We start from the raw sequence: 14,812 nt of genomic DNA on the forward strand, positions 1-14,812 counted from the left end.
ACAGCCCAGCTTCCCCCCCAAAAAAATTTGTGATAATTTATACAGTACATAGATAAATCAATATATCATTCAGGTCAGTGTACATGCAGTTGCAATGCTATCTAGAAATTTTCCATCGCTACGAAGATAAGTTAAGAACTGAAACATTGCCGCTGTTTATCTCTTTTATTCACTTCTTTGTAGTGTATAAATAGCGCAATAGGAACTCTTCGTCTCAGCCGAGCTAACATTCAGTGAACATTGTCAAAACCTAATCATGTGATGACCAAAAAACAATATAAAATTACGGTGAAAATATATCAAGGTTGTGTCTCAAAATACACCAGATTGCATCTCAGCACATATCCATTTATATCCGGACCCCCCTAGAAGCTCGTGGCCTTCGGCCACTCGCAACTTCTCCCCCAAACGAAAAATCCTAGATAGAACCCTGGACGTGTTAAATATAATGCAAATTGAACTTGACCAGTGAATTTAGCTTGATAATGCATGTAACTAGATTGAGTCCAAACAAGGTTGGTCCAAATTGGTTTCCCGTTTTAACTAGAAAACGAGAATTCGTCAAATTTTGACTTCTGCTTCCTTTTTTCCGAGAAAACGGAAATGGGAGCAATGTTTTTTTTCCCGTTTTCTCATGGAATGCGTTTCATATTTTAATTTGAACGCATTCTGGAGATTACGTCATTGTTAATACGCACGTATCAGTTACCGCTTCCTGTTAAAATAACTGTCGACAAAATTAATTTATATAAAATTATTTTAATTTATACTATTTTAAAGGGACTGTGTCAAGGCAGAGTTTAGTTTATGTTATTGTGTTTTGCCAAATACTCGCTATGAAGCTTAATGTTTGCAAAGAAATTACATCTATGGATCAAAGTGACAAAACCATCGCTTTATGACAACCACATGTGTCTCCCGGGCGCTAATTTTAAGTTATACTTCAAAATACTCGTCTCAATTTAACAATGCATTGTCTCTTTATTCACTCCTAAATCTCAAAACATACAGTGAATTAAAAGCAATAAAGGCAAAATAACGGTAACGAAGCCAACTATAACCGCTGACTCCGCCGCAGGCTCTCGTCTTTTTCATTCACTCCTCGCAAGATGGCTGACGAAGAGGGCTCTGCGGAGTTAATCCAACCCAATCCTAAGGATCACGTAAGTGACAGTCGTTCACCTTCCTCCGAATCACTGGTTCAGGCTATCGTTGCCGACCAGTCGGTTTTTTCCGCGCTTTCACAAGCGATTTTGTCTGCTATTAAGCAAGACTTACCTAACCACGAGACAGCTCAATCGAAAACTGACAAAGCCGCAGCGCCTGTGGGCCAGTCGGCCGAACACTCCACCGGAGAGTCTATGGACCAAACGGTGAGAGCACATAAGAGGCAACTACCTATCGACGTCATTGTTGTCGATGAAAACAATCCGACGAAACACCCTCGCATTGAAGATGCCTCTGATGACGGTGATTTAGATGGGCTCTTATCACCCAACTCGCGATGGGAGCCAAGCGAAGAACTCGACGCCCTGCTTAGCGTCATACAAAAACCATTACAACGATTCGAGCGCAGATCAATCCTAAAAGAATTTCCCAGACCATCATCTGTGGCGGCCTTCACGCCCAACCTGGATAATTACCTAATATCCATGATTCCAGGAGTAAAGATCCCTGATAACTCTCTGAGAGATATCCAGGACAAAACCCTAGATGTTCTAGGACCTCTTTGTACGTTATATGAAAACTTCACAATGATGTACGAGTCCCTGGATGAAGGAGCAATCACCGTAGAGAAATCCACAGTTATGGGCATGCTCAACTGTGTGAAGAAAGCAGTTATGCTAGTCGGTGATACCTCAGCCCAGATGTCTGCAAAGCGTCGCGAACAGGTGTTAACCAAACTCAACCCAGTCCTATCCTCTCTGGGGAAAGAGGATTTTCCAGACGCTGGCAAACAACTGTTTGGAGATGGTTTTGAGTCTCGACTCAAACTTCGATCAGAAACTGCCAACACAGTACAACAGGCCAAAAAAGCTGGTACTAAACAGTTTTTTCGTGGTACTGCCCCCCGGAGATTCCAAGGGCGATTCCGGGGTGGCAGAGGCCAATATCGGGGACCATACCAAGGTTTCTACCGCCCAGCATCGGGAATGCAGTCACCAACCCCGTCATTCCGGGGCCGAGGCAGATCTCACAACTTCACCCCCCGGGGACAGTTTCAATCAAACCATCAACAACAGTAATCCCGGCTCGACCAAGCCACCTCCCGCCAGGTATGTTCGAAAATATATTGAGTTCCGCCAACCTACCGTTAGCAGGCCGGTTAAAACATTTCTTGCCTGCATGGGAACAGATCACAAGAGACCCATGGGTTCTTCAGGTTGTCATGGGATACCAAATACAGTTTATAGACAACCCTGTCCAGAATCGACCGCCTGCACTAATCCCCAATTCGCAGGCACACCAAATCATAATAGATCAGGAAGTTCAAGAACTTCTATCAAAAGGGGCAGTTCATTATATTCAACCCAGTCCTTACCAAGAGCCAGGGTTCATAAGCTCCCTGTTTGTAGTGCCCAAAAAGGGGGGAGGCCACAGGCCGGTCATAAATCTAAAGCCCCTGAACTGTTTCATCCCATACGAACATTTCAAAATGGAGTCCATTCACATGTTGAAGGATCTTCTAAGAAAAGGGGATTATATGGTAAAGATAGACCTGAAAGATGCATATCTGACAGTTCCAATTTGGAAGAACCACCAGAAATACCTTCGGTTCATGTGGAGGGATTCCCTTCTAGAGTTTGCATGTCTACCCTTTGGCCTAGCAAGTGCTCCGAGAGTATTCACCAAACTACTAAAACCAGTACTTTCGATACTAAGGCAGAGAGGAATTCGACTCATAGCATATCTAGACGATATCCTCCTTATAGCCCCTTCAAAACAACTGGTTCTTCAGCATGCGGCTTCGACCCTAAACCTCCTGGAAGGACTAGGTTTCACGGTGAACTATCTAAAGTCCGTACTGGTACCTTCCCAGCTAATGGAGTTCTTAGGGTCCCTTGTAGATTCAGTCAATCTAAGCCTAAGCCTCCCCAGGGACAAGATAAGGAAGATTCAGTCAAACTGTCAACTGCTATTAGACAACCCAGTAACTTCTGTAAGGGAATTGTCAAAATTCCTGGGCCTCCTATCCTCCTCTATACAGGCAGTCTTTCCAGCACCCCTCCATTATCGCTACCTACAGCAAGCAAAGAATGCAGTGCTGAAAACTCACAGATCATACGAAGCCCCCGTTCTTCTAGACTCGGAGGCCCTTCAGGAGGTACGGTGGTGGAAAGACAACCTGATAGCATGGAATGGGAAAGCCCTATTCCAACAATCAACAGATTTGGTGATAGAGACCGATGCATCACGTCAGGGCTGGGGGGCTTACTGCCAGGGCGTCTCAACGGGAGGCAGATGGGCCCCAGGAGAGACTATATATCACATAAATTGCCTAGAACTCCTAGCGGGTTCGCTAGCTGTGAAATCTTTTACCAAGAACAGGGCAAAAGCTCAGGTACTGCTACTGATGGACAACATTACTGCAGTAACCTACATAAACAAGATGGGGGGAACACACTCCCTTTCCGTGTCCCACCTAGCCAAAGACCTCTGGGATTGGTGTCTCAACCACAACCTGTTAGTGAGGGCTCAATACATTCCTGGAGTACAGAATGTAGAGGCCGACTGAGAATCCAGAGTATTCCTGGATGCCAGCGATTGGAAACTGAATCCAACAGTTTTCGATTGCCTATATCAGATTTGGGGTCCCCTGAACATCGACCTCTTTGCCTCGCGCCTGACATTCCAACTGGACCAGTTTGTGAGCTGGAGACCAGACCCACTAGCAGTACACATAGATGCATTCACACTAGACTGGGCTACATTTCGGGGCTATGCCTTTCCCCCATTTGCTCTGATAGGTCGTTGCCTTCACCAAATACAGAGCCAACAAGTGACACACATGGTACTAATAGCACCAGTCTGGCCAGCACAACCTTGGTATCCCCTTCTCTTGGACCTATGCATAGACTTTCCTCTCCTCTTGCCAGTCCAAGCAGACCTCTTGACCCAGAGGGACAGAACCCACCCTCTCAATCAGTTACAACTAGCTGGGTGGCTTCTGTCAACAGAAGTTATCAAACGACAGAGATTTCTGAACAAAGTAGAGAAATCCTCTTGGCAGCATGGAGAAAAAGCACAACTAGTGCCTACTCCTCTGCATGGACTAAATGGCGTGGCTGGTGTGATCAACGGGTTGATATCAATTCCCTTTCACCATCTCTAACCAATGTCCTGGACTTTTTTGCATCCCAGTTTCAAGAAGGCAAAGAGTACAGAACAATAAATGTTTATCGATCTGCACTCTCTGCGGTGTTACCTTTGATTGATGGTCACAAGGTGGGATCCCATCCGTTAGTTTGCCAAATGTTAAAAGGGGTGTTTCAACTTCGCCCACCCCAACCTCGCTATGCAACAACAGGGCAGGTTTCAGAAGTTGTGCAATACATTTCATCTTTGGGTCCTAACAGTCAACTGTCCACAAAGGTTTTGTCATACAAATTAGTCGGTTTACTTGCTCTTACTGCTCCGGACAGAGCTTCGGGTTTAGCAGCTCGCGACTTACGTTTCAGGTTCTTTTATCCTGAGGGTGTACAATTTAAACTACCAGAGCTAACTAAAACTGTCAGACCTGGTCAAGAGCTCAAAACCTGTTTTCATGCCAGTTTCCCTGAAAATGAACATCTGTGTGTGTGCAAGTGCCTTCAGGAATAGGAGTCCAGAACCCTACAATGGAGGCCAACTGACCTTTCTAAGCCTAATAAGTTGTTTTTGTCTCACATACGCCCACACAAACCAGTTTCCTCTGCTTCACTAGCCAGGTGGATTAGGGAGCTATTACAGCTAGCAGGCATTGACACTACTACCTTTAAGGGTCATTCAATCCGTGGGGCAGTTACCACGGAAGCGGCCAAACAGGGTTTCTCTATTCCAGAAATTCTGCAGTTTGCAGACTGGTCTCAAGAGAGCACCTTTATCAAATTTTACTACAGGCCTCACTTTAACCCTGCCACGGGGAGAGCAATCCTATCAAGTGCCACACAGAATTAATCGGTACAGCTTTGAACATGCATTGTTAAATTGAGACGAGTATTTTGAAGTATAATTGGGGATTATGCAAGGCTGTTTACAGCTGATGTATAATCTAGATTATACGAGAAATAGGAGGCGAGATTTAACAATGCAGCCCCTCCCTTCCCTTCCCTTCATTATGCATTTCATTATTGATTATTTTCTTTACAGGCTATCAAGCGTTGCGTTCATTCAAAAGACGAGAGCCTGCGGCGGAGTCAGCGGTTATAGTTGGCTTCGTTACCGTTATTTTGCCTTTATTGCTTTTAATTCACTGTATGTTTTGAGATTTAGGAGTGAATAAAGAGACAATGCATTGTTAAATCTCGCCTCCTATTTCTCGTATAATCTAGATTATACATCAGCTGTAAACAGCCTTGCATAATCCCCAATTACAAGCAAACGAGATTAACATTGAAAACTATTCAGCCTAACAGTATTTCAAAAATCCATATCGCAATCCGTTTCAATCTTCTTTACGTTGTATTTGCTGTGCTATTGAAATGTTCCTTCACTGTTTTAAATGGTTATTTTTGCTGATTTCCCGGAATTTGGTGGCCATTTACTTCTTTCAATTTTTGTTATCTTTAATTTGTATTGTCAGATCAACTTTAAACGCACAGCTTCAATGAGTATCTAACTCTTTACAGGGCAATACTCGAGGAGGATAGTTATGCCCAAGAAAAATACGAAATTTAACGATCTTTTACGAACAATGACGGCAGAAGGCACAGATTTTGAAATATCCAAGCATAACAGGCGTCGAGTGTAAATTTCGCTTCTTGAGCCCACACTTTTGCCTTTTTTTGTCTTTAAATTCCCCACACTCTTCCAAACAACCTCAGAAAACATTCCCAAAATCAACCGCGGCACTCCGCCGCTGCTCAGCTGGAACGAGTGCTTTAATTGGCTAGACACGGCCAGACGTAAACAATTTTTTTGTGCTTATGCGGTGTTTCGTTTTCACACGAACGCAAGCATAGTAAAAGGAAAAATTTTGATCCTTGTGCTTGTGCTTGCGTTGAGGCCATTTTCACGGTGAAATAAGAGCTGTCATGCTTGCGCTTGTGCTTGCGGCGCTAGTGAAAACTTGCACGCGCGCGTCCCAATGTATTGCATAGTTCCTTAACCTTCTTTATTTTGCCGCGAGCTCAATCTAACAAGAAAATCCGTGTACAAATCTGAAAACTTGTTCGAAGCTGTGTCAAGCAAGTCAAGTGCTCATTAAAATTTACAAGTGTAGTTTAATCAGAGTTTTTAATACGTGAGCGAATCGAAATGGTTTTGAAATTTCCCAAGCGGCACATAATTATTGCAAAAAATAGTTTCGAAAATTTTTGATAATAATTAATTTGAGTAAAATGTTGGAAATTTAAGAGAGCACAATGAAATAGAGTCGTTAAGAAATTTCTGAACCCATATCCGAGTTAAAGTGGTCTTCAGGAAGCACTGTCGGCTTTACAAAGAAAATTTTTAAAACCACCCTGGAATAAAATATCAGCAATTTTTTGAACAGCATTGAATAAAATATCGGAAATTTCTGAAACAACGTGTGATCATGTGTAAATACAGTTTCGAAGATTTCCGATGCCGCATTTAACAGAACATTCAATACAAGACAACAAAAACTAACAGTTAGTCTTTCTTTCTTTACCGCTGTATATACTGCATTAACCACTCTAGTTTCGGAGTTCTAACACTAGTTTTCGAGCTTAAATTCTTTTTATCACGGTCTCGGAGTTGAAAATTTTTTGTAAATTTCGTTGTTAGTTTGGATTTTAGTTTGTCTTTATGAACTAAAATTTTTATCTTTTGAGTCTCAGTATTGACTGCTTAATTTGAAACGTGTGTGTGTGTGTGTTTGTGTCTTGGGGGTCGGGGGGGGGGGGGGGGTCCTCGTACACTTAGCCAAGCGCCACTCCCAGGAGGGAAGCGCATACCCGTACTTATATTTCCCAAACGATCAGACGATCCTGCTTCATGGTGGTTTTTGGGTAGTCTGCTCGTTGTCGGTGGGCAGAAAATGTACGCTCTGAAGTCGCTGATGCCACAGGCTATGCCAAATACAATCCTAACAGCTTGCGGACCTCTCCTAGTAGCGTTTTTGGGAGAGAAGTTTCGTTGAAAGCCATACACCATATTATTTCGCCAAGCACGATCCTGATTAAACGATTTGTAAAACGATCACGTGACTGAATATCTTGATAACCAATTTAATGCTGCGCTAACGATTCTTTCAGCACTGAAATGTGGTAGGGGTAAGGCTGAGCCCTCAAAATTTTATTTGGGGGCTACACCCCCCCCCCCCCCTTGCTCCGCCGCCTATATAAACTTAGACGTTGTGAGAGAGATGAGTGGGCTCTACACTGAATGATTAATATACACCCTATGACATCCTCTCTTGACATTCTTAAGTGGTATCCGGTCAAGTTCACTGACAGACGTAACTATTTTAAAACTGAAACCTGAAAAATGTAATCCTTTTTAGTTGGTACTTTAGTACCAGGGATCAAACACTTACTATAACTATCCGAGAAGGATGGCAGAAAATACTGGAGAAGAACAAGCATCCAGATCGTTCAAGTGTGAGAGAAAACACTTGTTATCCATTCTAACAGTATGTGCGTTCGTCTGCGTTTCCTCTGGCGTAGCTGTTCTAGCTCTGATTTTTGTTTTGTTTTGTCCAACCTGCCGCTCGCCTAACTCACTTTCCGTCTGGATGTATGGCACCGCTGCTGTGTTACTGTTTCTTTTAGCAGTATTGATATTTTTGATAATAGCACGCTACAAACGAAGGCAAAACGACTTAACCAGCAGCTCAACTCCTCAAGATGTCTTCTCTTCGATTCCCGCTGAAGATTCGGAAGACTCTGCCTGTCCGTTGCTGTTGCCGTGTAGTCATGCTCCTCGTCGGTTCTCGTTCGTCGAAGTCTCTTCAATACATTTACCTGATTATTTTACGGCTGTTCAAAGCACGGAGAGTCTTTATTCATCTGATGTTCCCGATATACCGCCACCTTGTTACGAGGAAGTCGTTGAAATGACGATATCAGCTGCTACTGCAAGCGAAGAAGAGACGCATTCTCCAGTACAACTGGGAAATACCGCAGATTCAGGACTGCATAACGCTCATCTCTGTTATCTGTAAGCTAAAGGCATGTTCATCGATACTCCACGAAGACTGACAAAAATGAAAATGACATGAAATTATCACAGGTTTACATTTTTGAAGCGATGTGCTTTTCTCCCCTACTCTTTTGGACTTAATTATGACTGATCAATCACCTTTATAAGTTTTATTTAATTAAGACTGTTACAATCATACTTGTAAGTGTATTGTTGTGACTCTATATTTGCTCAAAAAACCTTATTATTATCATCATGCATGTTATTATGTGTTATTTTGGTCGTCACTCAAAGCTTAGGGTAAAGCATTGCGTTGGGGATTCCGGAGACGCTAAACTGCATAAAAGCGTTTTGTGTTCTTTTGTTTCACTTGGAGAAGATTTGTATCACAAGGCATATAAAAAAGCTTGACTCGTCCCCAGTCGTCTCTCTATCACTAGCGACTTACAGATTTGACTACGAGAACGAGATCGAGTACGGGTACGAGTACGACTTCGGGTACGAGTTCGACACAGTTGTATCCCCGAACTATAACTCTTCCCTGTTGCTGACTTACACATAAATTAACGTTAGGGATAAGATTGGGGTGATAAGTGAGTTATAGAAGGCACACGAATTTGGTTTGAAAACTCGTACTCGTACTCAATCTCGTACTCGTAGTCCAATCTGAAGGTCGCTGTTATTAATATTAACGAGAGAAGCGCGGCTGAGGGGTGCGCGAGGGGTGGTGGGAAGGAGAAAAGGGGAGGGACTCTCTCCTTCCTTATCTTTCTTCCCATCACCCCTCTCGCTCTCTTCGGCCTCGTTTTAATAGTGACAGAGGGACGACTGGGGACGAGTCAGTAAAGAAGACGCTAACCCAATGGCTTCTTTAGTATATTGTTATAAAACACTCCGGTTGTTTGAGAACACACAAATAGTATTTCATACACGTTCCACCACTGGGCTCGTGCTTTGTACATCAGAGCCCCTTTATGGGTAATTTCGAAGAATCGAAGACGCGACGATTACCTATACGAAAAACGAAGAACCTCCAGATTGATGCGAAGATTTAAGCTTCGAGCATGTGGGGTTCGTATAAAAGTAAACTGGAAAAGAAATTAAATGTCATAAATAACATCAAACACTGAAAGAACAGAACAACGTCGGCAACAAATCCAAAAAATCGTAAATTTTCCTTGTTATTGATTCAGCAACTGTTTGCTTTTCATGAATTTAAAACAGTTATTTAAGGAATTTGGGAAGTGAGATATTTTTTTCGGCTGTGAATTAAACGCACGCATTTTAATCCATAAAACGAAAATTTGAAGAGGAAAATGCGTCGAAAACGTAGTCTGCAGGTACCCATAGAGAAGCTCAAATTTCTTTGGTGTGCCCAAATGCCTATCATGTTTAACAGAGTGAGCTACCAATTATTATATAAAACAAATTTGCTCAAAGGAAATGCGAGTTAAGGCAAATTTTGGATCAAGTATTCCAACAAAGTAGTGATTTCACTCTCGTGTGCCCGTCCCAATGTCAAAATTAGCTGATATTCTTGTTTACTGTAAGGTTTAAAGGTTATATTATGTGTGTGTGTTTTTTTCTTCTCAGTGAAGTCTCATAGATTAGAGCTTTTTCAAGGAGACTTCACTGGAGCTAATTCATTAGTCCTCAAATATGGCTCTTTGAATCCATTCTTTTCCAATTCGATGGATTTAACGTTCAATTTGTGGTCTATTTTGGGTTGAAGTGAGCTTCAGAGGAGCGTTAGGGCGAACAGAACATATTCTTGTCCACAATCTGTCTTGATTTAATAAAAGGTGGCTACAGTCTGGCTGTCAAGAAAATTGAATGGGGTTGAGATTTTTTTTTTTTTTTTTTTTTTTTTTAAGGACATGGGAGATTATTTGGCTTACTTTCAGTGGAAATGAAGTGCTTTCAATTTTATACTCATGGCTTTTATCCCTTCTACCTACCTACCCCCCCCCCCTTCCATTTACTTTTGGTTAGTTTACCCAGGCTCCAACTCGCCATATCTACCGAACTTTGAATTCTAATGGCGCGCGCTGACTTGTAGAACAGAGGTGATCTAGTTTTTCATTTTGCTGTCTAAAGGAAGTTTGCCGGAGGACATCATTAAGTCCTATGAAGGTGGAAGTCTAACGATTTGCAAGTTTTGCGTCGGCTGTTATTGTACCTTAGAACAAAGCTTTAACGGGTTGAACTCTTGACTCGGTACAGTTTTGCTAGGTACAAATAGCGTTGCGCTTGCTTTAGACGGCAAAGGTCTTCAGCCACATCAACTAGGACTCGGAACTAGACTTTAGGGCTGATTTGAAGGCGGTCATGGCGATATTCGGCTTGAACTCTTCCTTGGCTGGAGACTTAGAAAAATTCTGTTGTAATGTCCGGGGGTATTGGTTCCCTTTATAACGATTTTTTCCACATCCGGGGTATTACATTGTGAATAAGATGGAAAGGTTGCAAAGAGCACAGCTGATGGTCGAAAGGAAATCACTTCAAACCCTTATGTGAGTAGAATTCTCTTCATTTGATGATTATTTTGCCGTTTGGCTAAGCTAGCAATCAGAGCGGCCTGTGATTCGATAGTCAGCAGCAATTCGATATGCGGGGTTTCCGGCCGTGAATTGACATGAACTATGACCGAATGGTCTCGCTGAGTCATGAATTATTTAGTTATTTTAATCCCGAATTCGTTGAAAATGAAGCGATCGTCGATGTAAAATGCTTACTGATAGTTCATTTTAGACCATGCATGGATTTAGAAAGCTTCAGTCCATCTCTCGCTCCGGCGCTTTAAAAATTTGTTTTCATTTGATGTTATTTCATGTTGTAAACAAGTTAATTAAATTGGTAGAATTCATGATTTGAACAAAATGCCGTAAATGCAGTCTTTTTGGTTCATAAAGAGATTTATTAGAGTAATTTACGTTGAACATGAGCTATAACTAGTCGATTCATTCAAAGCTTCTTGCAAAAATATGTCTTTAGAACTAGAGCTGTGTCAAAATCTTTAGACACCTTTTATTAAATCAAGACAGACATACGATACAACATTGCGCGCAATCTCTGTCGATCTTGTGCAACCTTGATCCCAGGGTCTCCATCCTTTCCCTCTCTTGTCGTTGAGGAGAGGACTGATTTCCTGTTTCCTCAACAAACGGCAGGGGAGGAAAAGGAGTGAAGGCCTGGGATTGAGGTCGGACCTTGAAGAAGTAAAATCGCCCCTGTGCGAAAGAAATTCAACTTGTGTTGCAAGCTCGTCCCCAGAGGCCGCGATCCGTCTGATCTGCGCCAGGGATCGGGACCTCTGATCTGGGCTAATCTGAAAGCCTGCCACAAAAGCGTATGAATCTGATTGCCTGTTGAAAACTTGTTCGTTTCAACACAATCTCCGGCGCAAGCACACAATCGAACCGAAACCAGGATTTCCTCATTTCCTGGTACCTGGTTCCGGTTTTGGATTAGCCAAGAGCCGTTGAGTTTCCCGACCGCTGGTCAAGGGGAACGCAGGCTCTGGAAACGAGATTGCTTGTGTTGACTGTACACTGTTTCCTTTACTCGCAGCCGGCAACCTCCGCCGGTCCTCCGCTGCTTGCATATCACGCTCGCTCGCTCGCTCGCTCGCTCAATGGCTATTTTCGCGTTCGCGCCAAGGAATTTTAGAGCAAAAGATGGACTGCTCGCAGTCTTTTAGATTCTTTAATTCCACTGAGCCAGTTTCAAAAACATAGGCACGCTATGCGTGCAGGAGTTATTTTTTCAATTGATGGGGTGGCTTGGAGTAAGACTGGGTGATTGTCCTGTTGGGATGGTTTGTCATGGGTTGAGCTATTTGGTGGCTCACTGACTACATAGCCCCTTACGACGACTAAAGGCTGGTTCTCATATGATCCCCCCGATCGTTTCTATCGCATCGATCGTTTGCAAATACTGAGACGATCGTAGGCGATCGAAGCGATTGGAAGCGATCGGGGGCTCTCATGACTCTCATATGATCGTCCCGATCGCCTGGTATGAGCAAAGACCTACGAAAAACAATCATTTCAGCCCTAGATCCAACACAGTGGCAGCCTTCAATGAAAGAGCAAACCTCGGGACCTCCTATCTTCTCAGTTATTGCAGGCGAAGAAGGGAAAGAGAAGGTAGAAGGATAGAATACGGGCGATCCAAGCGATCGTAATCGCCCCAATCGCCGCAGACGTTAGCGATCGTCTGTGTAAGTTTCAAAAATTGCTTCTTGGCGCGCATACGACGAAAAATATGTTACAGTAGCAAAATGATTCTGAAAAAAAAATCAGAAAAATCGTTTGTTTCTAGGAAACAAAATTAGCGTCCGCAACAAATATGTAGGCTCAAACGAGGAAACATTTAGGCAAACATTGTTCCTTCGTTTGCAGGGGCCTCAACTGTACAGCTGCCTGATTTGAGGTGCTCGCGAGCACTCCTGACTTATAGGCACGTGAAGCGCGTGCAGACTTAATTCTTTCAAACTCTGGTGTCGCGTCAGTACTTATAACGACCAAGCTGACGGAGGCGGCAGCGTTACTCAGTTTGGGCTCTTTTCCAAAAAATGTTATATTCACATTTGGATTTGCCTTTATTTAGTGTATTCTATTACAACTATTTTGTTGCTAAAAAACACACTATCCTTTTTGTCACTCCCTAAAATTTTAGCCTGTGAATTCCTATGGACACTGAAAGTTTTTTGCTGTTTTACACTGTTCTATATAGCCTCTTGAAATAAAGCTATCTTACGTTCACTTGCAAGTCCTACAGGGAATGGTGAAGTTTTTTAATACTTCTCACTTAGCTTGTTTTTCCGTCCTTCATCCCTAAATTTCAAGTTTCTCTCAAGGTGAAATTTCAAGCGCTGCTAAACTTGTAATAACACTCTCTGTAGCGTTTGTCTTTTCACCATGTTGTATTGAATTTTCTTCTTTCTCGTGAAAACTCTCACCCACAGTATGTGAAAAATGGGCTCTTAGCCACAATTCTATTTTTTCCGAGGATCTTAAAGTCCTGGCTGACAAATCTTGCTTGATATAAGGTGCAAGCCATCCTTGCTGCTGAAGGTTATTCCTTTCTTCGGTTAACGGCCTAGCAGTTCCACTGAAACCTGCTCTTAGCCACAGTTCAACTTTTTCCGAACATCTTAGAGGCTTGTACAGATTATGCTCGATTTTAGTTACTTGCTGAAAACTCTCTGCTGTTTCCGTTGGAAGCATTTCGGTATCACCGACTATTGTGGCTTCGTCCGATGTTTCCAAATTTTGAGGATCGCTCATTGTAAAGCAATCAAGGTCAGTATTATTTTTATATGTTAACCCTGCAAGATATTGCTTTCAAATGTTTTTCTCGTCGAAGAACAAGATGGCGCGTCATTAACGAAAACCGTTACTATTCAAACTACAAGAAGCGATTCGCTACATGTGCGAGCGTAGTAAGTACTTGCGACTTTATAGCGCAAGGTTTGCAGAAGACCTGGCCACGTCTTTTTCGCACTGACGCGTAAAGCAAACAACTTGCAACCAAAATGGCGGCAGTAGCCTGATCAAATCACCAAGAGGAATAAACGGCAGGTCTTCCAGTAAAAATTCTCTCTCAGAGGAGGAAAGTCGAAGAAAAGAAAGATATCGCCGTGTCTGGGTTAAGTACAGACATGAAATGGCTGATGGTTTGGCCGCGCCATTGCGCGCATGAAGACACAAGTTATTGCACGCAATGTTCAAGAAACAGTAAGCAGTTCTAGTTCTGCTACATTGCGTACAAGATCTACAGTTTCGCTATATTGCGTCCTGTGTTAATTACAGTTGGTAAACTCCAGTTGCTAAGCTCTATGAAGAATGTGTCTCCTCTTCGCTTGCAGTATTAGCTGATATTGTCATTTCAACGACTTCGTCGTAACACGGTGGCGGTGTATCGGGAACATCAGACGAATAAAGACTCTCCGTGCTTTGAACAGCCGTGAAATAATCAGGTAAATGTATTGAAGAGACTTCGACAAACGAGAACCGACGAGGAGCATGACTACACGGCAACAGCAACGGACAGGCAGAATCTTCTGAATCTTCTGCGGGAATCGAAGACAAGACATCTTGAGGAGTTGAGCTGCTAGTTAAGTCGTTTTGCCTTCTGTAGCGTGCTATAATTAACAATATTAACACTGCTAAAAGAAACAATAACACAGAAGCAGTGCTATAAATCCTGACGGAAAGTAAGTTAGGTGAGCGGCAGGTTGGACAAAACAAAACAAAAATCAGAGCTATGGCAGCTACACCAGAGGCAACGCAGACGAACGCACATACTGTTAGAACGGATAAATAGTGCCTTCTCTCACACTTGAACGATCTGGAGGTTTGTTGTTCTGTAGTATTTTCTGTCATTTTCTTCAGATAGTTAGTAAGTGCTTGATCCCTGGTACTGAAGTACCAACTAAAAATAATTACACCGGTTTCAGTCTGAAATAATTATTTTCTGTCTAGTTTGTGATTCTGACCGGAAG

The 14,812-nt window shown here is 42.7% G+C and overlaps 1 protein-coding gene across 1 annotated transcript; it reads left to right on the top strand.

The window, feature by feature from the left end:
• The first annotated feature begins 1,649 nt into the window (after positions 1-1,649).
• On the top strand, positions 1,650-5,470 carry LOC144630146 (uncharacterized). Its single transcript, XM_078488436.1, has 2 exons — positions 1,650-2,276; positions 5,350-5,470. Exon 1 carries the CDS (start codon positions 1,653-1,655, stop codon positions 2,244-2,246), a length of 594 nt encoding a protein of 197 aa, XP_078344562.1. The 5' UTR covers positions 1,650-1,652; the 3' UTR covers positions 2,247-2,276; positions 5,350-5,470.
• The last annotated feature ends 9,342 nt before the right edge of the window (positions 5,471-14,812 follow it).

The sequence above is a fragment of the Oculina patagonica genome, chromosome 11 (assembly GCF_052425735.1).
Source record: "Oculina patagonica isolate OP01 chromosome 11, crgOcupat, whole genome shotgun sequence".
Lineage (NCBI taxonomy): Eukaryota > Metazoa > Cnidaria > Anthozoa > Scleractinia > Oculinidae > Oculina > Oculina patagonica.